We start from the raw sequence: 26,083 nt of genomic DNA on the forward strand, positions 1-26,083 counted from the left end.
ACTGGCTCTGCAGCTTCTTGGAACACCTGCTGTTTGCCTCTATTATTCAGTGTAGTATTTTTATTAATTCTTTTAGTATTTCAAAAATGAATGCCATGTATTTTGGTCATTTCCCAACTCCTGTCCCTAACTCACACCAGATCCTCACTGCCACAGTGGAAAAGCTCTATGTCTAGGATGTTTGTCAGGGACAGAAAATGGTGATCCTTATCACCTCAGCTACAGAAATACCTGTTGGGGCAAAGTAGATGATGGTAAAAACTTGAAAGATCTGGGGGAAAAAAACCTCATTTTCTACAAATGGCTTTGAAAAGTTCTGCCTTCTTGAGGGTCACACACCTCCTGGGCCCAGGAACCAGCTCACCTAGCTAAGATTCAAAATGTTAAGACTAAGATACAGAGTTGTTATGACTGTGTCCAGGTTGCCCCAGCAACAGAACCTTCCAGAAAAGGGTGGCAAACTCAGTGGCTGGGTTGGAGAAAGTAAGGAAATCTATATCCTCTAGTCACAGCAGACCACTAGTTTAAAGTTCAGTGGTTCAAGAGAGAAACAAAATCTCAGCCCCTCCTGCAATGGACCACTACTCATCTGAAGCACTAATAAACTTTAGTAACCACATAGGAGGAATACTACAGGCTTTGCAGAATTAATCTCAGGAAGTTACCTCATGAAACATCCCAAACAAACAAGCTATATTTTAGCAGTCACATGGCATGGAATTAGTTCAGAGGGATAGAAAAGATCTATTTCTGAAGCTGCTTTGTATTTTAAATGTGTGTTATTTAGAAATTATATTCAAAGAAACAGGAAAATACAGTCCATACATAGACAGACAGTTAGCAAGTAATCCCTAGTAATGGCTTAAAAGACTTAAGACTTTATTCTGCACCACAAGGAACTCAGGGGAGATAGTTTTCTGAATCCATAAGCCTCTGTCTTTTGTATCACGAATGCCTGGGCCCCTCTAAAATTACAGTTCTTCTGAAGGCTGCTTGTGAACTTTCAGAATGATGCCTTCTGCTCTCAATACCTAGAGCATGTGTGCTACAGCTCTGCCTGACTCCCGCTGCTCCTGTGAGTACTGACACCCAGATCGCATGTCCCCACTGTTACTGTCTCTCAGAACCTGTATTGATTTCTGCATTGACACAATTGACTGACCTTTCTTGAGAGCTTTATATTTGACTTCTGCCCACCCCTAAATTTCCTAGGAGGTTCAAGTAGTATCTAGCTCACCAAATGTGTTCCAGAAAAAGTCATGTCCTAAGACACATCAGGAACTGAAGTTAACCTATATGAGTGGCTATCTGACCACACAGATCCTGTGTGATCATCCACAGTAATTGGGTGGGCTGTTTGTCTGGTTTGTTGTCTGGCTGGTTGTCTGGTTGTTTGGTTGATTGATTGACAGGATCAGGTATCATGTAGAAGTTTCATGTAGAAATTTCTCAGTGTCCCCAGGTTTCTGCTGCTCATAGCTAGACCTGTTCCTTCAATTCTGCGTTAGCTCTTGCTGTAGTCTCCTCTTGAATCAACAGGCTTTATCTACTAGCTACCGAATTCTCTCAGTCATCTTCTATGGGTATGTAGACCTGGGAGCTGCCTTAGAGGTGCTTTTGAGACTTATCTGTGCTGCCCACGCTCTCAACAATGCACACACTTCCTGTTCCTTGACCTGTCTTCCTACGGCACCCATGCTTGCAGGGCGAGGTAGGGCCTCCTTGGCATCAGTGATGCGGCTTACCTTTCACAACCTATTGGACGTTCCTGTGGATACCAGGTTCTCCGTCAGATAAGTCAGCCATTTCATTAGGATGGGTTTCACATTTATTTTGTCCCTTTGTCTGGGACCTGGTTCTGTGTTTATTTTTCTTGATGTTTTGAACTTGTGTTTGTGCATTAGCAAAACCAGCTGCCTCCCCTGGGCTCCTCAGTCATTAGCCTGGTCAGATAAGCAATAGCTCTGAAGCTCCATGATGTGTATCCTGTCAGCTCCAACTGTCTGGCATGTTCTGACTCACTTCATCTCCTTCCCCCGGCCCCCAGTAGGGTAGAGGCTAGCCCCACAGGTATCCCTGTGAAAGTGAAGGTTTAATGTAACTCTTCTACTCCCTTGAAGAAACCATGAAGTTCTGTCACTGTGCAGAGCGCTCATGTGACGCTCTTTGTTCTTACACATTTCAGCACCCTTCTTCCTGGCCTGTATTGTCACAGGTGAGACAGAAGCCAGTGCCATGAGCACCCACAAAGAGGTCAGTGGGGCAGTCCACCACTGCAAAGAGCTCAATGTGGCCATGTTCAGGGAGCTTTGATGTGCCTAGGTCTGAGCTCACTCAGGGAGAAAGCTCATCTTAAGTGTCCGTGGCTCCTCGTGAGGGCTGTCTCTGCTCATGTGGCTGTTGGCTCTGTATGTTCACAGCTTCCTTCTCTGCTCTTTTCTGGAATCATCTCATATGACAGTTGGAATTTTTTCCCTCATATTCTCAATATAAGGGAAAAAGTAAATTAATAAATGAGAAGTAAGATTATTATAGGTATAAAGTACCAGCTATAAGAAAAATAGACATTAGCTGGGCGCTGGTGGCGCATGCCTGTAATCCCAGTACTCTGAGAGGCAGAGGCAGGCAGATTTCTGAGTTGGAGGCCAGCCTGGTCTACAGAGTGAGTTCCAGGACAGCCAGGGCTATACAGAGAAACCCTGTCTCGAAAAAACCAAATCCAAAAAATCAAAAAGAAAGAAAAAAGAAAAAAAGAAAGAAAAAAAATAGACATTTAGACAATGGCATGCAGTTCCTGCCACTGAAGAATAGACTTTCTGGAAGATTCTTCCTGTGATGATCTTATATTGAATCCAGAGTTTTATTGTTGTTTTAGAGACAAGTTTTCATGCAGAGAGCTGGAATCACACTCACTGAATAGCTAAGGATGGCCTTGAACCCCTGATCATCTTGCCTCTGCCTCTTGAATGCTGGGGTTCCAGGCACATTTGCCAAACCTGGCCTTATCCCAAATTTCTGAATAAATTTGTAGGCATCACATTATGAATTAATTGCATTCCCCAGAGAAAACTAATTGAAAAAAAGCAATAAGTTATTATAAATTGCCCTAAAATTTTTCCTAGGAGTTTAATTAATTTTTCTAAATGAGTTATGTGGTTAGGCCAGAAATATAATTTATAAATAGACTTCCCCTTAGTTTATTAGTGATAGGAATCTGAAATCTTCCCCCTACTTTCTGTTCCCTACCCTGGAGCACTGTAGCTGTGTGTATAACTAATGTCCTTGTTCTCCTTAGGAAAGTCCCTCAAAAATGAAGTATTACTAAAGTTGATGAGACATTGTTATTTGTACAATAGTGGTGCTCTTCATGTTCAGGATTATTCAGGTAGTTTTATTCTCCATGATTTTATAGGCTATTCTAGACAAAGAAGCCTCTGTAAGGATTCAGAGGAGGAGGAGAGGCATGGCTTCCTATAGGAAGTAGAAGCCTTGTGAGGGGCTGGCTGATCAATGACTGTCACAGCTCTGGATGCTCACCTCCAGGGAGCGGCAGCTCTTTTCTGGTCAGTTGCTGCTGTGTCTGACCTGACTTGATGGCTGGTCCTGCCTCGCTCCAGTGTGTGCTCCTTACCTAGGTTCCTTTCTGTGCAGGTAGAAGCTGGGATCAGCAATCTTATTTCTTGGTTTTGCTCCTCACTCCCTTTCAAGATGGACTGTTTTTCTGGAATCTGGGCTCCCTGATTAGGCCTGGGGTGACTGTGGGAACCCAGAAACACCTGTCTGTCCCCCATGCTGAGATTAAAGCATGCCTTCCTATGCTCAGATCTTTACTTGGGTTCTGCAGATGGAAACTCTGCAAACCTTAGGTCCTCAGGCTTACTGAGCCATGACTGCAGCCCTACCCTGCCTACACCACCATGAAGTTAAAAAGGTTCTATAGCTCATCCTAATAGGCAGCTGACCTTGCCAGCTTCAGGCTGCCTGTCTCCTAGAGGTGAAATTTCCCACCCCCACCCCCAACTTCTCCACCTCAGGGTCCCGTCTGACTATAGAAAAATTTTTGAGAAAGCATCAAGTTTTGTTGGGATTAAGAATCTGCTTTGTGTTAAGTATGTGATACCTGTTGATAATCTATAGATAATTCTAGAGAAGAGGTTAGGTAACTGGAGAAACAGGTCTATCACATCGTGCTGTCAAGACACCTGTGCACCCGTGGCTATTAACTGTACTATCACAAGCCAGTGGAGTTAACCTTGATGTCCATCAACAGATGATGGATGATGGAAATGTGCGTGAGCACAGCACTCTACTTAGCTGCACAGATGACATTTGCAGGAAGACAGATGGATCTGGAAAGTAGTCTATTAACTGAGAAGACCAAACTCAGACCAAAGCAAGTCAAACCTCCAAAGGTGCAAGCAAATGCTCACGCTCCTACTTGTAGCTGGATCCGCTATCATTCTGGTAGTGTGGACAGGAGCAAAAGTGAGTACAGGTGACATATGAGAGTCAAAAGCTGCTGAGAGGACCAAGAGAAGGGCTAGCAACTGGGGGTGGGGCGGGGAGGGCAGGGCATGAGGAAGTGGGCAGGGCATGAGGAGTGGGCACAAGTAGACAGATAGATAGGGAAGGAGAAACTAAACCAAGTTCTGCTTGGAAGTACCCAGGTGGGGGTACCTGTGAGATGTTAAAGACTTACTTATTACTCTAGTTTTATTTTTTCCTTTTAATTCTTGAAACAAATACTTGTCTGAAGTCGGGGGCCACATTAGGGTCCTGTGGAATGGATAAGGTGAAGGTGCTTTTTAGAGCAAACTAAAATTTTTCTCGACAGGGCTCTGTGACTTTTTTTTAAATGGAGTGTGGTCATCTTCTAATTATAAATAACAGTTTGCTTCAGATTGTCTCTGGTAACAGAGGTGGCTGTAACCATACACTTGGATTCACATAGGATGACAGTAGGCCATGCTGAGATGCAGAACTACACCCATCCTGCACCCATCAGAGTTTCCCGTGTACACAGCTGAGCAACAGAAGCCAGAGCTGTCTCTGTCAGCCCCTTTAGCAGTACAGAGCAGTATGGGTGTCCCCAGGAGTGGCCCCAAACTCTGTATGGCCCAGCCATTCAGAGAAACAGGAGTCAGAATGACCCATGTTGATGGTAATCAGTACCTTCTCATGGCTGCCGAGTCTATCAGAAATGAGAGAAGGATAGAAGATAGCAGAGTCCACCTCAGGTAAGCAGGCCTGAGTGCTAGATGGCCAAGAAGGGAAGTTGAAGAAGCCCTGTAGAGCTCTCTGTGCTCACGGTGGCGGCGTCACCTCTGAGACAGGGACACACAAGCAGAAACACACCTTCCATTGTGTCAGGGGTTATCACAGAGTGTACCCCTTAGAGATATTCAAGGGAAGATTTATTACTCAGGTTTATTTCCATGTTAATTTAAAATCCTTGCCAGGGAAGGAGGGGAAGTGTGTTTGTAACAGATCCCAGGCTACACAGAACACAGGGCCATTAACATTGGTGTTGATGCAGAGGATCCTGTATACTTAGACCGTGCAATCCCATCTGACAACGTAGACTCTTCAATCCCATCTGACACCGTAGACTCTTCATAATGGCTCATAACCAAACACAGGCACTATAATTTGGGCCTGTGTTTTCTCAGAAGTCACAGGTATTATAATCAGGGACTAAATTTTCTCAATGAAATTGAACATTACTACTTAACCTATCTTGAAAAGGAAATGATATTTCTGTCCAGGCTTCCCAAGCAAGATACCTCCCCAGTCCCAAACCTCTCTACTGATATCTTGATTTTTGATTCATTCATTTATTTTGTAGTTTTTACTGAAGTTTTTGATAGGAATTTTATTTGTAACAGACAAAGTTTAGCAACATTCTTAATTGTCAAGAGTATAGCACCTAGAATAGCCTCTTCCGCCTCTATGACTGCTGCTTATTTCATTCAAAGAGAAAACTGTATTTCACCATATGCATGCAGGTTAGTAAAAACAAACAAACATACAAACAAACAAAAAGACACTGACCAGCCTTAGCTTACCGGGACCCCACCACTACCACCACCCAGTGAACAACTCAGCCGGGGAACGATGCAAAAGCAAGAGGAATTTATTGTTCCAGTGCCCTGAAGTCATTATCCTGCACCCAACAGCCTATCTGGTAAGGTTTTTATACAGTTTTCAGGGGGTAGAATCGAGCAACAGCCACTAGGCACAATGTGATGGGCAGAACAGTATGACTTTTAAACTGATTGTTCCTTAGGGAATGAGGTGGGAAGTACTTCCCTTGTCTGTGGGCGGCCAACGGTTGGTCTGCCCTGGATAAGATATCTACTAAGTGTGGGTCTCCCCCACCTGTAGGTGGCAGATTGTCGGTCCCACGCACCCTCACCTCACCCCCATCTCCGTGGTCTGAGTTCCCTTAGTACTCCATGACCATTCTCTCCCAGGAGAGGGGAGGCGTCTGGTGGAATTTTCCAAAGGTCCTCAACTGACCTCATCATTAGGATTCATCCCAGATTGCCCATCTGCCATCCCCGTTCCTATGCTTCTTTAGTCATTACAGCTTTTACATTGTGCCTGAAAAGTAACCCATTGAAAATGCAAGCTCCTTGCCTGGTATGGTAGTGCCAGCACTTGGGAAGTGGAAGCAGGATTGCAGGGGTTCAAAGCCATCCTCCAGTTCATGACACACTCAAAAGTCAAAAGCAAAATAAACAATAAATAAATCAATAAGAATAGAATTTTATACGTATTGTTCCCTCTAGCTTATCATTGTCTTCTTTCTCTTAAATTTTCATTTTGTGTGCTAGAATGTTGAGTTTTCATGTATGTTAGTACACCCTGTGCCTGCCTATTGCCTGTGGTAGTTAGAGGGGGGCATTGCATCCCCTGCTCTGAAGTAACAGATGGTTGTAAACTTCCATGTGGTTCCTGGGAATTGAACCAGGGGAATTGAGCAAGTACGTTCCGAGATCATCTGCAGATGGACAGTGAAGGACGGTGAAGACTCTACTCTCTGGGCTCCAGGTACAGCAGGAGCTCTTAGTAATCATACTAGGTGCCATCACGTTGCCAGTGTCCCCAAAACTTGAATGATGTCAAATTAGAATGTAACGACTGCTGACGAGAGCTAAGCAGCCTTGGTCACAGTCTAGAGACAGCCTTGAATATGACGCACCCAGTCAGGAGCATTTCAAACACTTTCTGGAAACGGCTGGGTATTTAACCTGCAGGAGGATGGCCTCCTGGCTCATGTGGTGGCCACTGAAATGGGGGAGGATGAACATGCAAGGCACTGAAGAAGACAAACCTGGGCAAACCTGGCCACTGGCCGAAGATTGAAACCTTTACCCCTAAGACCTGCACTTTCCCTGGGACTTGGGGTGTGGCATTTAAGTGCATTCTTCTTGTCTCAACTTAGGTCTGAAGCAGAAGAGGAACACGTTAATGCGGTAAACATTCAGGATCATCTAATGGGCTGGTCTTTGTGCCTCTATAGGAGCCATCACCTCAGTGGCATTTCTGTGTATCTGAAATTGTTGAGATCTCTAGAGTCACTCATGCAGTAGAATCGGTGCTATTTTCTCCTCTCAAAGGGGAAGCCAGAGAGAGCATCCAGCTGGAAGCCCACAGGGAGACTGCATAGAGGGAAGGGTTGGCTCCCAAACTGAACAAAAGACAGCAAGAAAGGAGAAGGCAAGGTCTTTCAGAATCAGGAGCAGGAGCCCCTCTGAAGTAGCTCTCCTGAAGTAGAGTTGGCCAGCAAAGGTGAGCTCCTGTGCTTAGTGCTGAGAACCTTGCCCTCCCCAGCGACCCCCATATCAGGGTTCTATCTTGTTTTCACAAGGTGGAGGGCCATGGGAAATGAAAGTTGTTTTGTTTTTTTTTTCTTGAGGAATCTGGACATCCAAGATAAAAGACCTAAGTACATTGTTAGAAAAAATGGTCCCAAGAAAGCGAGGTGGCCAGATTGCTTTGTTCTTAAGGCCAGGCCATAGGCTGCAGCTGCAAGAACAAGGCTGCCACCCTTTAGTGTGTCATGCTTTAAACACAGCAGAGTCAAGTATGAACAGTGATGGTTGCTCGTGAGCACAAAGAGTGAAGGAAAGATTTGGGGGAGATAAGAAGTTATTAAAAGTTCCCCTTGATGCCTCAGACAGAGCCATGCACACCAAACAAAGAAGTCTGTGTTTCCTTTTAAGGTTTTTTTTTTTTATTTTAATTTTATCGTATGGATGTTTTGCCTGCATACATGTCTGTATACAAGTATGCCTGGCACCAATGAAGGCCAGAAGAAAATGCCAGGTCCACAGAACTGGAGTTACAGATAGTTGGGGGCTGCCATGTCTATGCTGGGAATTGAGTGTGGGTCTTCTGGAAGAGTAGTCAATATTTTTAACTGCTGTGCCATCTCTCTAGTATAGGAGGCTGTATTTTTAAAGCAAGCGAATAAGAACACATATTAAAATTATTGAACTCAGGAGTCAAAAGACGAAGTTGTAGATGCCCTCCAGGGATGACTGTAACCATACAGATGTGGCCAATCTGGTTCTTCAGCCTGCCACCATCAGCAAACCCATACACCCAACTTCAGAAGCGTGGCTTGAGATCCCTTCTTGTCCCTGAGACACCTTTGCTGGATAAGTGTCACCGGCATCCCTCATCAAACAAGGAGGCTCTGTTTATAGCAATGGAGACTATCCCAGAAAATCTGTAACTGGACCCACTGAACAGATGAGCAGATGTGGGGAGCCCGTCTCCAGTGGACATGTCTGTCCTACAGCCCAGGCAGCTTCCTAGAAGAGGGGAAGAAAGAGTGTAAGAGCCAGGATTCCAGGGATCCGGATGTGAAAAGTCTCTCCTAAAAAAGGCTACATGAACAAGAGCAAAAAATGCAATCTCAGTACACATGCTGACATGGAGGGTGGGAAGCCTCATCTGTCCCACCCTGAGACGAACTGTGGGCAACAATGACTTCTCCAGGAAGGAGAGATGGTGCCTCTTAGGGATGCACTATGCTCCTGGATGTCCAGTGCAGAATCCTGAATTCATATCCACACAACAAAAACAGACTCAAAGTTGTCATTATATCTGTATATTTACTTACATCTTGTTGCCGCCAGCGGCCACATACGAACCTGAATACCTGGAAGAGAATTCTGAGGTTAACGGGAAGGGGGCAAAAGAGAAATGAGTCAAGAGGACAGTTGCCCATAGAGACTCACTTTACTATCAGTTAGCCAATATTTATAATCTTTGGAAAAACCACCCTGCCCCCCAAATGGCCGAGAGTTCGTTGGATTTTCTTCTTGGCAGGTTGTCAGCTTTCAGTCAAGCAGTTTTCTACTGGTCTCCTGGTGGAGCTGAGCTGAGGCAGCCTTGGTAGTTAAGGTGAAAATGACTGTATTGTTCCCAAAGGAACAAGGGCCAGAGATAACACTTGGGGAAGGGTGGAGGCTGTAGGCCAGGAATGCCACAGCTTGAATAGGCCTGAGATAACCCCTGGGGAAGGGTGGGGGTTGCCAGCCAGGAGGGTCACAGCTAAATGCTGTGGGGGGAAGGGACAACATCTAACACAGGTATATGTAATGATAAGAAAGAAGCAGCCAATTTGGGAGTATGGGGAGATACAGAAGGAAGGATCATAGATAGTGCTCTAGCAAGGGAAAAGATGGTGATATAATTACACTTTAATTAAAATGTGTAAAATGTAAAAGTAGGAATGATAATTTAAAAAGCTACAATATATCCATGCAGATATAGTAAAGAGCCAGGCAGTCCATTAGAAGACCCTGCAGCTTTATGGAACTCAGCAATCAAACTGGGAAGTTTGTGACTCTGTAATGATTTTCTTCATTACTTTATTAAATCCAGAATTAAAATGTGCAGCTTTCTTGATTATTTTTTTAATATTTTTATTTTCTATATTCTTTGTTTACATTCCAAATGATTTCCCCTTTCCCGGATCCCCCCTCCCCATATGTCCCATAAACCTTCTTCTCTCCATCCCTTCTCCAATCACCCCCCTCCTTTTTCTCTGTCCTTATATTCCCCTCCAATGCTAGATCAATCCTTTCCAGGATCAGGACCCTCTCCATACTTCTTCATGGGAGTCATTTGCTATGCGATTTGTGCCTTGGGTATTCAGGGCTTCTGGGCTAATTAATATCCACTTATCAGAGATTGCATTCCATGTGTATTCTTTTGTGATTGGGTTACCTCACTTAGGATGATATTTTCCAGATCAAACCATTTGCCTAAAAATTTTGTGAATTCATTGTTTCTAATTGCTGAGTAGTATTCCATTGTGTAAATATACCACATTTTCTGTATCCATTCCTCCTTTGAGGAGCATCTGGGTTCTTTCCAGCTTCTGGCTATTATAAATAAGGCTGCTATGAACATAATGGAGCATGTGTCTTTACTGAATGCCGGGGAATCCTTTGGGTATATGCCCAGGAGAGGTATAGCAGGATCCTCTGGAAGTCTCATGTCCAATTTTCTGAGGAACCTCCAGACTGATTTCCACAGTGGTTGTACCATCTTGCAGCCCCACCAGCAGTGGAGGAGTGTTCCTCTTTCTCCACATCCTCGCCAATACCTGCTGTCTCCTGAGTTTTTGACCTTAGCCATTCTGACTGGTGTAAGGTGAGATCTCAGGGTTGTTTTGATCTGCATTTCCCTAATGGCTAATGATGTTGAGCACTTCTTAAGGTGCTTCTCAGCCATCTGAATTTCTTCAGGTGAAAATTCTTTGTTTAGATCTGTACCCCATTTTTAATAGGGTTATTTGGTTCCCTGGGGTCTAACTTCTTGAGTTCTTTGTATATATCCTTTCCCAATTTGATGGTTGCCCTTTTGTCCTTTTAACAGTGTCCTTTGCCTTACAGAAACTTTGTAATTTTATGAGGTCCCATTTGTCAATTCTTGATCTTAGAGCATAAGCTATTGGTGATCTGTTCAGGAACTTCTCCTCCCCCTCCCCCCCCCCCCCCCCCCGTGCCCATGTCCTCAAGGGTCTTCCCCAGTTTCTTTTCTATTAGTTTCAGTGTGTCTGGTTTTACATGGAGGTCCTTGATCCACTTGGAGTGAAGTTTAGTACATGGAGATAACAATGGATCAATTCGCATTCTTCTGTATGCTGACCTCCAAGTGAGCCAGCACCATTTGTTGAAAAGGCTACCTTTTTTCCACGGGATGTTTTCGGCTCCTTTGTCGAAGATCAACTGACCATAGGTGTGTGGATTCATTTCTGGATCTTCAATTCTATTCCATTGGTCCACTTGTCTGTCACTGTGCAAATACCATGCAGTTTTTAACACTATTGCTCTGTAGTATTGATTGAAGTCAGGGATACTGATTCCCCCAGAATTTCTTTTGTTGTTGAGAATAGTTTTAGCTATCCTGGGTTTTTTGTTATTCCAGATGAATTTGAGAATTGCTTTTTCTAACTCTGTGAAGAACTGAGTTGGGATTTTGATGGGGATTGCATTGAATCTGTAGATTGCTTTTGGCAAGATGGCCATTTTAACTATATTAATCCTGCCGATCCATGAACATGGCAGATTTTTCCATTTTCTGAGGTCTTCTTCGATTTCCTTCTTCAGAGACCTGAAGTTCTTGTCATACAGATCTTTCACTTGTTTGGTTAGAGTCACACCAAGATACTTTATATTGTTTGTGGCTATTTTGAAGGGTGTCGTTTCCCTAACTTCTTTCTCAGCCTGCTTATCCTTTGAGTATAGGAAGGTAACTGATTTGCTTGAGTTGATTTTACAACCAGCCACTTTGCTGAAGTTGTTTATCAGCTGTAGGAGTTCTCTGGTGGAGGTTTTTGGGTCACTTAAGTAGACTATCATGTCATCTGCAAATACTGATAATTTGACTTCTTCCTTTCCAATTTATATCCCCTTGACCTCCTTCTGTTGTCTATTTGCTCTAGCTAGAACTTCAAGTACTATATTGAAAAGATATGGAGAGAGAGGACAGCCTTGTCTAGTCCCTGATTTTAGAGGGATTGCTTCAAGTTTCTCTCCATTTAGTTTGATGTTGGCTACCGGTTTGCTATATATTGCTTTAACGATGTTTAGGTATGGGCCTTGAATTCCTGTTCTTTTCAATACTTTTAGCATGAAAGGATGCTGGATTTTCTCAAATGCTTTTTCTGCATCTAATGAGATGATCATATGGTTTTTTCTTTGAGTTTGTTTATGTAGTGGATAGCATTGATGGATTTCCTTATATTGAACCATCCCTGCCTCCCTAGGATGAAGCCTACTTGATCACGGTGGATGATCATTTTGATGTGTTCTTGGATGCGGTTGGCAAGAATTTTATTAAGTATTTTTGCATCAATATTCATAAGAGAAATTGGCCTGAAGTTCTTTTTCTTTGTTGGATCTTTGTGTGGTTTTGGTATCAGTGTAATTGTGGCTTCATAGAACGAGTTGGGTAGAGTTCCTTCTGTTTCTATTTTGTGGAATAATTTGAAGAGTATTGGTGTTAGGTCTTCTATGAAGGTCTGATAGAACTCTGCACTGAAGCCATCTGGTCCTGTGCTTTTTTTGGTTGGGAGACTTTCTATGACCCTTTTTATTTCTTCAGATGTTATGGGACTGTTTAGTTGATCTATTTGATCCTGATTTAGTTTTGGTGTTGTATATCTGTCTAGGAAACTGTCCATTTCCTCCAGATTCTCCAGTTGTGTTGAGTATATGCTTTTGTAGTAGGATCTAATGATTTTTTGGATTTCTTCAGTTTCTGTTGTTAAATCTCCCTTTTTATTTCTAAGTTTGTTAATCTGGATACTGTCTCTGTGTCCTTTGGTTAGTCTGGCTAAGGGTTTATCTATCTTGTTGATTTTCTCAAAGAACCAGCTCCTGGTTTTGTTGATTCTTTGTATGGTTCTCTTTGTTTCTACTTGATTGATTTTGGCCCTGAGTTTGATGATTTCCTGCCTTCTACTCCTCCTGGGTGAAATAGCTTCTTTTTGTTCCAGGGCTTTCAGGCATGTCATTAAGCTGTTAGTGTATGCTCTCACCATTTTCTTTTTGGAGGCACTCAGGGCTATGAGTTTTCCTCTTAGCACTGCTTTCATTGTGTCCCATAGATTTCGGTATGTTGTGTCTTCATTTTCATTATGTTCTAAAAAGTCTTTAATTTCTTTATTTCTTCTTTGACCAAGGTATCATTGAGTAGAATATTGTTCAGTTTCCACGTGTATGTGGGTTTTCTGTTGTTTTTGTTGCTATTGAAGACCACTTTTACTCCATAGTGATCTGATAGGAGGCATGGGATTATCTCTGTCTTCTTATATTTGTTGAGGTCTGTCTTGTGACCAATTATATGGTTGATTTTGGAGAAGGTACCATGAGGTGCTGAGAAAAAGGTATATTCTTTTTCTTTAGGATAGAATGTTGTGTGTGTGTATATATATATATAATCTGTTAAATCTAATTGGTCCCAAGCTTCAATTAGTTTCATTGTGTCCCCATTGAGTTTTTGTTTTCCTGATTGGTCCATTGAGGAAAGTGTAGTGTTGACGTCACCCACAATTATTGTGTTAGGTACAATGTGTGCTTTGAGCTGTAATAAAGTTTCTTTTATGAATGAGGGTGCCCTTGCATTTGGAGCATAGATGTTCAGGATTGAGAGTTCTTCTTGTTGTATTTTTCCCTTGACCAGCAAGAAGTGTCCCTCAGAGTCTCTTTTGATGACTTTGGGTTGAAAGTCAATTTTATCTGATATTACTCAGGAAAATGGTTTCCTGAAACCATTTGCTTGTAAAATTGTCTTCCAGCCTTTTACTCTAAGGTAGTGTTTGTCTTTGACCCTGAGGTGTGTTTCCTGTATGCAGCAAAATGTTGGGTCCTGTTTATGTATCCAGTCGGTTAGTCTATGTCTTTTTATTGGGGCATTGAGTCCATTGATGTTAAGAGATATTAAGGAATAGTGATTGTTACTTCCTGTCATTTTTGACATTATTTTTTATATTTGATTGCTTAACTTCCTTTGGGTTTGATGAAAGGTTACTATCTTGCTCTTTCCAGGGTGAAGTTTCCCTCCTTGTATTGGTGTTTTCCTCCTATTATCCTTTGTAGGGCTGGGTTTGTGGATAGATATTGGGTAAACTTGGTTTTGTCATGGAAGATCTTAGTTTCTCCATCTATGGTGATTGAGAGTTTTGCTGGGTATAGTAGTTTTGGCTGGCATTTGTGTTCTCTTAGAGTCTGCATGAGATCTGCCCAGGATCTTCTAGCCTTCATAGTCTCAGGTGAAAAGTCTGCTGTGATTCTGACAGGTCTACCTTTATATGTTACTTGGCCTTTTTCTCTTACTGCCTTTAATATTCTTTCTTTGTTTAGTACATTTGGTGTTTTGATTATTATGTGACGGGAAGTATTTCTGTTCTGGTCCAGTCTGTTTGGAGTTCTGTAGGCTTCTTATATATTCATGGGCATCTCTCTCTTTAGGTTAGGGAAGTTTTCTTCCATAATTTTATTGAAGATATTTGCTGGCCCTTTAAGTTGTAAATCTTCACTCTCATCTATGCCTATAATCCTTAGGTTTGGTCTTCTCATTGTGTCCTGGATTTCCTGGATATTTTGGGTTACAAGCTTTTTGCATTTTGCATTTTCTTTAACTGTTGAGTCCATGGTTTCTATGGTATCTTCAGCATCTGAGATTCTTCTGTCTCTTGTATTCTGTTGTTGATATTTGCATCTATGGCCCCTGATTTCTTCCCAAGGCTTTCTATCTCCAAAATTGTCTCCCTTTGAGTTTTCTTAGTTGTTTCTACTTCTGATTTTAGATCCTGGATGGTTTTGCTCCTTCACTTGCTTGTTTGTGCTTTCCTGTAATTCTTTAAGAGATTTTTGTGTTTACTCTTTCATGACCTCAGCCTGTTGACCAAAGTTCTTCTGTATTTCTTTAAGTGTTTTTTGCTTTTCCTCCTTGTTGGCTTTTGTATTCTCCTGAATTTCTTTCAATGATTTTTGTGTTTCCCTTGCAAGGGCTTCTAACTTTTGATCCATTTTCTCCTGAATTTCTTTAAGTATGTCCTTCATGTGTTCCTGTACCAGCATCATGACCAGTGATTTTAAATCCAAATCTTGTTTTACTGGTGTGATGGGGTATCCAGGACATGCTGTTAAAGGAGAATTGGGTTCAGATGTTGCCATATTGCCTTGATTTCTGTTAGTGACGTTCCTGTGTTTGCCTTTTGCCATCTAGTTCTCACTGGTGTTAGTTGGTCTTGTCAATGCTGTACTCACCAGTACAAGCTGCCTCTTCCCAGGTGGCCTCTGGTGCACAGCTTACCTCCTGCACTGCCTGGAGACAGGGTGCTGCGGCCCAGGCTGTTCAGATCCAGAAGCAGACACCAGAAGGCTCCTGCTGGGGCCTGCTGGATTCACCAGAGCACACTGACTCCTCCCAGCCGGCCTCCCGGAAGCCCCTCTTGCCGGACCTGGAGATGTGGCGTTGCAGCCCAGGCTGTTCTGGATCTGGAAGCGGAGAGATCTGAGGGCTCCCGCCAGAGGCCTCAGGACTGGAACCTAAGCTCCGTGCCAACAGAGCAAGCTATGCGCTCCCAGTCTGCCTCTGGGTTCACACCAGGTCTCCTGTACTTCCTGGAGACTGAGTGCTGTGGCCCAGGCTGTTCAGATCCTAAAGCAGACACCTAAAGCCTCCTGCCGGGGCCTGCTGGATTCACCAGAGCACACTGACTCTTCCCAGCCGGCCTCCAGGAAGCCCCTCTTGCCTCTTGCAGGACCTGGAGATGTGGCTGCTTTCTTGATTATTAAAGCCCATGTTTGGATCAGCCCATAGCTAGGTTCATAAAACAACTTTTGAGAAATGAAGAAAATATGTAAGTATTCTCTTAGACTCCCAACAGTATGCCCAGCCTGTAGCTTACTGGCGCCACTACTCCAGAATAGGTAGGAATTGAGCCCAATAAAAGTTTACTTAAGTTTGATATTTTTGTAGTTTTTTAAAAACTCAAACTCATGAATCTTGAGTGTCACCCCCATTGCAGGGTGTGCAGTGTCAAAAGGTTGGAACTCTAGAGTAAAACTCAGCAGTGCAGCAGTGAGGAGGAACCCGCCATATTAGATTCTCAACAGTGTTTACAGTGACAGAAGTGTCCAGCGTAAAAGACCAGCTATATGATGAGGACAAACAAGGGCGTTTTCTGACAAGGCACGTGCCACGGCAAGAACCTCTAGGAGGAGAGTCTGCCAAAGCAAAGACCAGCCAGGAAGAAGCACTTCATGGACCTAGAATCTAGAGACTGATGAAAAGAGATGTAGAGAATCCCAGAGATGTGGCTGGGGGAGAGCACAGGATCTCAGCAGTATGTAGCAAATCCATAAAAAGTGCCTGGCGCCTTGGATGTTCCTGAGCAGGCCACAGACAAGTGAGAGAGAACTGGGAAGTGGCATGGTGACAATAGCTGTACCATCCCCTAATGGTCCTAGATAGGCTCCAGCCTTTCACTCTTTGCTTTGAGGATGGGTGACCAAGAAAAAAAAAAAAAAAAACAAGCATCCCTGCCTTTGACACACTTTTTTAGGCCACTGTAGTTGTCACAGTCATAGTAAACTCAACAGCTGATCATCAGATCCAAGGACATATAGAGCGGAGGCTGCCTAGTTCCCCAGACCATGGCTGAAACCAGGTGCTAGAAAATGCCTTTCTAATACACCAGGGACTAAATCCTACAGGGTTTAGGGGCCAAGTAGTTTAACAAAATATTGTTGTCTTAGGGTTTACTGCTGTGAACAGATAAAATGACCAAGGCAAGTCTTATAAGGACAACATTTCATTGGGGCTGGCTTGCAGATTCAGAGATATTCAGTCCATTATCATCAAGGTGGAGCATGGCAGCTGAGAGTTCTACATCTTCATCTGAAGGCTTCTAGGAGAAGACTAGCTTCCAGGTAGCTACAATGAGGGTCTTAAAACCCACGCCCACAGTGACACACCTCCAAAGGACCACACTCCTTAATAAAGCCACTCCCTGGTCAGAGCATAGAGGAACCATCACAATTTTCAAGGTCCTAATATATGGGGAATTTTTTAACAATGGTGAATATCAACATTTCAGTAATCAAATAGATCAGTAAGAGAATGGTTAGTTTGGGGTTGTTTTTTTTTTTTTTTCTCTCTCTCAACCAGTCCATACTCTCTAATGCAAAGAATAAGATTCCCTCCTCCTGTGGGCGACATTTTGCTTATGTGTAATTCCGGATCCACTGTCCCCATCCTCTAAGTTGCCAGTGCTCCCTCCTGCCTCTTGTGACTAAGCTTCTGAGCTGATGGAGGGTGCTGGTTCTTGGGAGGTGTTTCGAAAGCCGCCTGTGTCCTATAGTTGGTCTCCTTCTGGCAGTCAGCTCCAGTGCAGATTAATTCAGTCAATATGACTTAAAAGCCTTTTGCACAGCGCATGGATTTTGACATACACAATTTTCTTTTTCTTCCATCAGTGTCTAGAAAACTTTTCTGAACCATAGTTTGAGATTTAAGTTTATGCTGAAATGGAAGTCTCTTGACACACAGAAAAGTATCAAAAATACCTTTACACAGTGCTAATTGTATCTCAGCCAGTGACATTTTATACTGCAGTGATTTTACTTAGTGATAGGGGAAGTGAGCCTGGGGGCAGCAAGTGCCCTGCATGGGGCCAAGCCCATAGCTCTCTTCTCACTTATTTTAAGATAAAGTCTCACCATGTTTTTTAGGCTGGCCTTGAACTTGACTTCCCCTGCCACAGACACCCATGTACATTACTTTTATTTTTGATAGATACATAATAAATCCACATACAGTTATAGTGGGTTCTAATGTCTCAATACATACATAACATGTATGTATATATGTATGTATGTATGTATGTATTGTGTTAGATCAAGGTATCTGACATATTCCTCTCATTCTTACATTTATTTTTATTTTAGACCATGTAATTCAATGTTTTCACTGTAGTTACCCCACTGTATTGTAGGACACCTGAACTCTCTTCTCCTTGAAAACAGTCTCCTTCCATACCCAAGACCTTGCCTGTGTGTGCGTGCATGTGTTTGTGTGTGTGTGTGGAGATGTAACTGATCCCCAAAATTATGAGAAGAATACAAAACTTGCTCACTGATTTAAAGGCGGAAAGTCCAGCAAAGGCAGGATTGCCGTTTGTCTCCAAATGACACTGTAGGCCAATGGCAGACCAACAGTGGTTATGTAAAAGCTGAGACGTTGGGAGCCAGGAACCGAGGAGTCCAGAGGCCAGAATTGCTCTTTTTTTTTTTTTTTTTTTTTAATAATAATTCAGGCTTGCAGGAACTAAGAGACTACTGGGACAATACTAGCCCCTTTTGAAATTTCTCAGTGATGTAGCTACCTTCCATCAGGACCTACCCATTAATGCTATAGCAGGAACCAAACCTCCCCTATGGGAACACTGAGACCCAAACCTTAGCAGCCATGCAGCTCTGTTATTGCTCATTACCCCAGATCACACCACCACTGAAACAGCAGTGTTTCCAGTCATTAGGTTGTATGCAGACTTACTCCTGTGCACTGCTCACTTGGCCTCCCACAAATCAATCTCAGGTGTGCTCCTGTGAACAGAGCTGTGGCTGCGGACCCTCTTCTCCACAGTAAAGGGAATGAGAGTTCACTCACACTCCTTTCTCTGTGCATGATTAAGAAGAGTTTGAAGAGTATGGTGAGAAGATCAGACAGATGCCAGCTTTGGGGAGAGACTAGGGTAGCTGTAGGGCATTGACCGCGCTCACATTTGCCGACCTGCATGGCAGGAATGGAAGCCAGTGCACATTTGGTACTGAGACCCTGGATTCAGGAGAGCCCTGGACGCCATCACTGCCATGTGGCTGTGCAGATATGTGACATCTTTCCTAGAAACTCCTGAAGTTAGTATCAGCATCACCCACTGGCCCAAATGTCTTTTGAAAGAAGGGTATAGGAGGCTCTGGGGGTCTGGAACTGTATGTTACACGTGCTGTTGGGGAGTTAGCAGATAATTTGGCAAATGGTCACATGAACAGGCTGCTGACCACGAATGAGAACTCTGGCATCTGAAGCCTGACACTCGCCTCATAATCACTTGCTATCTACGCCTTTCTGCAACCATGTGTAGCTTTTAAAATAATACTTAATTGCATTAAATATGCATAGAAATAAAAAATAATGCATTTACTCCTAAACCTTAACCATATGGTAAATGTGATTTACTAATTAAGAACTGGTAAAAGAAATGAGTCATTGCACAATTGTATAAAGGAATATAGGTCACACTATGAAAGAATGTAAGCCTAAAAGAAATACTGAGAGTCTGTTTGAGGTGGAGGCTTCCAGGATAGAATGTGCTGTGTAGTCTGATCTCCATGTGTCAGTTCCCTTCCTGCTCTACTCATGTTGGCATGTTTGCACTTTTGAATGTTTACAGGCTTACATGCATATACTTACATATTTGTATGTATATCACTGTATGCTCGTTTCCTACATTCTATAGAATTTCTACAGTCAAGAAACTTGTAACAGTGAATCATCATTTTATGTTTTCTGGGTCATACATACATGTCTAAGCTGTTTGAAAAAATATGCATAGACCTTACCGTGAAAAGAGCCATGAAGAATCAGAAGTGAAGAGAACACTCACTGGCATTGTTACCCAGCGAAAGCATGCCAGGCATCTGTGCTAGGATAAGTACTTGTATGCTCTGGCATCCGTTTGAGTCACACACTACATTTTTATTTTATTTTAACGACAAATATACCAATAAAGCACTATTTTGCAGAAAATATTGTTGCTTTCTGAGAAGTCTGCTTGTCCTTGGAGTATCTGTAAGACAATGAGTTCCTCTTCCCTTCCTGGAGCTCTTATTTCAGATAGCAGCCAACAGAATGGAGTCTTACGTGGTGTCCAGCTCTCAGCATCTTGAACTAGCATAGGGCTAAAGTAGCTATAATTTACCACCCAGACCACATCTGGTGACTATGTTGTGACAGAGCTCAGCATGGTTAAACCACTGTACTTTGGGATGTTCTTAAAAGAGTATATGTTGAGTTTATAGCCTTGTGTGGATACAGAAGAGAGGGAAGCAGTCTGGTGGAGAGAAAGCAGGAGGGACAGGCTGCAGAGGAACCAAGTGCCTCTGTTAGCCTCACCACATCCTGCAGGATGTGATAATCCTGTCTTCTAACCTCCTGAAAGCTGTTATAAGGGGATATTCCTCTGTAAGCCTGGCCTGGAACAGTGTGAGCTGCACCTGTTGGAGAGGCCTTTCACTTAGTTACATAGGTGGCACAAGTGTGTCTGGGGCACACCGCACTCACCGCTCTCCTTCCCAAACAGGAAGCCGTCAAGGCTGCAATCGTAGAGGAGCAGAGGCGAAGCGAAAAGGCCATGGAAGAAGCTGTGAAGAGAACAAGGGACGAGCTGGTGGAGTACGTGAGAGAGCAGAGAAGGGTGAGTGTGCTGTCCCGTCCCAGGATTGCACCGCAGTGACAGCCTCGACACACACTGTGCAGTCGAGATATTGATAAGTGTCTCAGTACACAATGGGTAAGTCTCCTTAGAAGGTGGTTTCCCTGATGAATCATATATTAAGAAGTTACACTGTAGGCTTCCCATCAGACAAGAACAAGCAACGGGGAGCAGCTTCTGGCTGAGGCTCTGGGTCCCTACTCAGAAAGATGATTCTAGACTTGCAGGAGGGGCACCACCATGCATTTGCAGATTTGGTTTGTTGTATTCATTTATTTTCTTTGTTAATAGACATTCAGATTGTTTCTCCATACTTAATATACTTTTCCGAATCAACTCATCTATGTTGGAGATGTCAATCTAGACAGAGAATATGTAACAAAGAAAATTTACAAAACCATTTTGGGGTATTTTTTTTCGAAGCCTGTAGTACTCTTCTGTCAAAGGCACTATGTGGTTTCCCAAAAAGCTTCTAGTGAGAGTAAGACTGCTTTTTCAGGTCAGTTATCTAAAGAACTAACTATAGACTCAGACATGACCCATGTTCCTTTAAATCCTTCTGAAGGCCCATCAGTTAGTTGCCTGTTTGTGGGAAGTAGCCTGGTTTGACTTGCAAAATTCATTGACAAGAATGTTAGTACAACAGAACAGCCCCTTTTTGCACTGTCTGCTTCTCCTCCTCCTCTTGGCTATCAGTGTGATTATATGGAACACCAATTGTTGAGTAGTCATGAGTCAGCACATGGGACACGGCAGATGCACCCCTCTGTGCTGCATCAGTTCCACTCTGACCATTGTCTTCAGCACGTTCATAAAGATAACCAGTAACTACTTGTTGCTAGGTAGATTTCACTGAGATGTGTGCTCAGGATAGTGCTGGTGCTGCTGTCTGCAGGGTACTCCAAGACTTCTCTTAGTCCTGTCACTGAGGAACAGGAGGTTGCAGCTGTGGTCTCGTGGGAATGTTACCACTTGCCCTGGAAATGCAGGTGTGTGAGTGACACTGTGGGAAACTTTGAGTGTCTGGGTATTTCTGTCTTCCAAAAGAGAAAAGCAAGCATGGAAAAGTACAAGAAAATATCCAAAGTGGAACCAGTGATTGCAACACCTCTTTCATATGCCACTTTTGAAAACTTTAACTTTGTAATTCTGTGTCTCCTCCTTCCTCTAGTAAAATATCCATGCTGTTTAAGGTCAATTTTAATGTATTATCTTAGAATTTAGAGAAATTTTGGAAAAATAAAGAACACTCAATTTATAGACCAACTTAGAGAAAACAGTTTTTGTTTGTTTGTTTGCTTTAGCAAATTCTCACTATTCTTGTCTCTTTCCAAAACAAACAAACAAACAAACAAACAAACAAACAGAAAACCTAAATTGAGGCAACTCAACTCCACTTCTTCCTTTGCAAGATAGGTTTTGGTTTTTGTTTGTTTTGGTTGGTTGGCTTGGTTTTTTTAATCAAAGATTACATTTTCAGGATAAAAAAATGTCCTCCCCCCCAACTTAAAATAAACTAACTAAATAACTAACTAAGTAGATCCAGCTTAAGATTCTTAACCTCAGATACCTTAGAAGCCTCTTGGTTCCATCAACCTTAAGTCCCAGTCTTGGAACTTTGTGAAGCCTTTGCTGGAAGAGCTCCCTGCTCTGTGGGGCATTGTTCTGGAGAAGGCTCAGCTCTGGTGTTCTTCAGCTCTTCAGCACTTCCACAAAGCCTGGGAAGTGTGGAATGAACATTTCCCTACCCCACATTTCCTCCTTTGCTTCTACTTCTAAAGTACTTAGAAATATGGACTTGAATATTCAAAATGCTAAATTTCCCTAATTAAAAAAATTGTTGTATATTATGGAATACAGATCACCATAAGAGGTAATAGCTTTTTGTAAATATCTACATTAGTAGACATCAGTCGTTCAAGACTATTGGGTGTAAAAATACACCTAGGATGAAGCTAGGATCAGTATTGTTCTGTGAAAACAGTCCTAATGGCATTTTTGTCTTTTATGAGTAACATCAACAGAGATGTTACTAAACTTGAGGTACAGCTGTCATTCATCTGGTGTAAACATCTGGATTTGTGCACTAGTCGTGAATTCTCAGCGCATGCTTAGATGCCTCCAGCACTGTTGACTTGAGTCAGGGACACAAGCCTGCACTGCTAGTCCACACCACAGAAAAACAATGTATGATTGAAGCATCCTACTATTAAAAATTTTCATGATTAATCAGAAAAATTAATAAGACAGTTTGTGTGCTTAATATAAATATTCAGCCTAGTCATTATTTTTAAAAATTTCTATGTAAGAGTCGAAGTACTGAGGTTGAGGGGAAGATACCCAGGGAGGGCCCCACCTGCTCAGAGCAGAAGGGGATGGAGGATGAGTATGCGAGGAGCAGTGAGTGAGATGTAAAGTGAATGAGTAAAAGAGATTAAATTTTTAAAAAGTTTCAAAAAAAATTTATTTCTGCAAAACCCAAAACCCAAACTACTTACCCAAGGGGAAATGTTATGTTAGTTTTCTGAATTTGGTATGAAGGAGAAACGCTGTCGTTTTTTAGCTTAGCACTCCGAAAGTTTTCCAAGTATCTGCTAGTTGTCTGCAGATCAGCGGGCTTAGTTATCTGTGCCATGTTCACCCCATAGAGAAGGAATGGCAACAGGGAAGCCGGAGACGGTTAAGCCAGGTGTACATTGTGAGAACTGGTAACGCTCCTGCTGCACACTGAGCTCTCTGCAACCTCACTGTGTCCTAATCAATTTTAATTGCACTTCGAGATTCTCTCAGAGCACACGCCACTCTAGGTCAGGGGATGGGCCACATCCCCCTCCTGCTTGTTCACGAAATAAACTTTTCTAGGAAGGCTGCACACCCCCTCACTGAAGTAATGCCCTCAGCCTTCCCAGCTTCACCACGAAACAGCTGAGTACAGCCTCTGCCATCTCTCATTGAAGGGGCACCGCCTTCAGTGAGGGTCAGAGGGCTCTCCGCTCTTAAACACTCATGCTCTCCGACTGTGGAACGGGGCATTCCCCAGTATTCTGGAGAGGTCTTTCCGTCACCATATAAACTGCCAGGCCAAGAGGTATAGCCAGTAATGCCACAGGCTTTGTTTTGAGTAAGGGAGGTTACAGAGAAACAGAAAGACCTCATCCCAGACACTTCTCAGGGGAGGAAGAGTTTGTGGTTTATAGAGACCGATAGCCCTTAGTCTAGATGAAGAATTCCAGCCCATCCCATAAGTTCAGACTGTTACACATGAGCTTGCTGTGACAGAGGAAGTGTGAATAACATCCCACAAGCAGCGGCCACTCAAAGCCAGGCAGAGATTCCTAAAAATAAAATCTCATCCAAATGTAATAAAGGATTATTATTTTTTCCTCTTAAGAACCAGAATTATGGCCCATGTTTTCAAAATCACCTCCAGGAAAATAACCTTCACTTGGGAGGATTTTTTTAATTTAGATTTTTAGAAGGGAGTAAGGAGCAATTATCTTTACTTCAAAGGTTTGTGGCCAAGACATTGTTAGAATTTTTTTAATTATAGCTAGGCCTTGCTGCAGTCCCCTGGGATTTCATTTGAAGCTGTTACAAGCAACACTGAGCCAATGGGAAGCCTTACTTCTGATAGCTACAGTCACTAGAATTCGGACAACTCTAGAGAGACTGTCACGCCACTGCTTTGTCTTATTCCTCGTTGTGATATTGACATTTCTACTATTCTACGTCTCCTCACGGTTGGATCTGACTGTCTTGTTCCTCGTTGTGATATTGACATTTCTGCTGTTCTAAGTCTCCTCATGGTTGGTTCTGACTTTGTCTTGTTCCTCGTTGTGTTGTTGACATTTCTGCTGTTCTAAGTCTCCTCACGGTTGGATCTGACTTTCCACCAAGAGTGTTAACGACATGTTCCTGACAGCTGCTGAGTGTGCTGTGGGCTTTTTGGTTCTTGGTATACATCGGCTGCATTACGGGAGTTATTCTTTATGTTGTCTGTACGTCATGACAGTGCCATTCTTCTGTCCCTGGCCCGTCTGCCCCTCGCCCTAATTAATCCTTCCTCTTGAGTGGCCTGGATCAGCTCTCCAGACAGAAGAGGATAAACTCAGGAGCATGTCAGTGTCGAGGCCCACAGGACTGACTGGCTTTTGATTTGGATGTCATAATTTGAGATTGCTTTCCTGAAATGAGGCACGTGACAGTGAGGACAGCACCCTGTTGGCTGGTTTCTCAGTTAGTTCTCAGTACAAGCTGCCTTGCCAAGTGGCCCCCATGAGCATCCTCCCTGAAGGTGAAGCGTAGCACATTTCATGTAGAAGAAAGCCTAGCAAAGCCAACCATCTGTGTAGGTTGAGAGGGTCCTACAGCTTCAATGTCAGTACTAGTGTGCTCTGTGTGCCGATTGCTGTCCTGCGTCCCTCCTTGAGGGCCTATATCTTGTAAATACCCTGAACCTCAAGCCTACCTCCACTTCACCTCCTTGACCTGCGTTCCTGATCTAAAATGGCCTTGCATAGGGTCACCCTTGGGGAATATTCACAGACATGTGAGCAGAGACCATGCCATCTGTCTATCAGACCATCACATATGGCCATCACACTGCCATTGAAGGCTTGTAATTTTGATGGCATTAATTTGAAATGGTTCAAACAGTGAGTGCTGTACTGGTAATGACTTAAAGTTTCATGGTACATATAATGGATCACCAAAAAAGAAATACAAAAATTGTATCTTGAAGAAGTTGTGGAGGTCTGAAGTCAGAAGTTGATGCGTTCACTGTGGTGATGAAGACACTCCATGTCACCTCCCACAGCTGCACACTAATCTAAGTAGATCTGAGGAGAGAGTGCTCGGCTCTGCATCTCCACACCCCAGAATCCAGTAGTAATGGCCTCCAGGTCACAGAAGCAGAAAGTGGCAGTCAGACCTTCAGGATTAAGTCTATGCTTTGACTTTGGGGCAAAATGGAGACTGAAGAACAAAGTTAGGTGTGATGGAGTTCCCAAATGAAAGATACAAACCTTTATATTTACAATAAACCTTAAAGCACTAGAGGTGGGCAGATATCAACCCTCTGTGCTGTTTTGTTTATTCCTGTATCAGGAACCCAGAGATATCATTTGCCATGTTCTGCCTGGGTCACTGCTCCTCCTGACAGGCTGGTCCTTAAGGCCATGCGCTCATGAGCCATCTCCTGTCATGGCAGCCTCCTCCCTCTCCCTATCCTTTCTTACTCTCTGCTTCTCCTCAGATTCCAAGCCTGGGATCCAAAGCCCTGCCTACCACTCTTGAGGCTTGGTCTGTTGCTACGTATTGTAATGCTCAATTCAGTATCCCAGAGGTCTGGTAACCCATAAGTGAGTAAGTTCTCACATTTACCAACTTGTGTTGTGAAAACCTTGTCCCTTAATTTAAAACTATTGGTTATATAAAAGTGGCTACAGCCAGTTCTGGAGAGATTAGAGGTAGACAGGCTTGGAGTAACCTGGTGGAGAGTTGCAGAGAAGAGAAGGAAGAAGAAGGGCTTGGCAGAGGAGGAAGCCACCATGA

At 43.1% G+C, this 26,083-nt stretch overlaps 1 protein-coding gene across 3 annotated transcripts in view; it reads left to right on the forward strand.

The window, feature by feature from the left end:
* Positions 1-26,083, forward strand: part of Ccdc91 (coiled-coil domain containing 91) — a 173,787-nt gene that overhangs the window by 129,532 nt on the left and 18,172 nt on the right. For all 3 annotated transcript variants that reach the window (XM_052175315.1, XM_052175316.1, XM_052175317.1), the window contains one exon: positions 20,399-20,512. In XM_052175315.1, coding sequence (XP_052031275.1) covers positions 20,399-20,512 — 114 coding nt within the window. The remainder of the gene's footprint in view (positions 1-20,398; positions 20,513-26,083) is intronic.

The sequence above is a fragment of the Apodemus sylvaticus genome, chromosome 2 (genome assembly GCF_947179515.1).
Source record: "Apodemus sylvaticus chromosome 2, mApoSyl1.1, whole genome shotgun sequence".
In the NCBI taxonomy this organism is placed as follows: Eukaryota; Metazoa; Chordata; class Mammalia; order Rodentia; family Muridae; genus Apodemus; species Apodemus sylvaticus.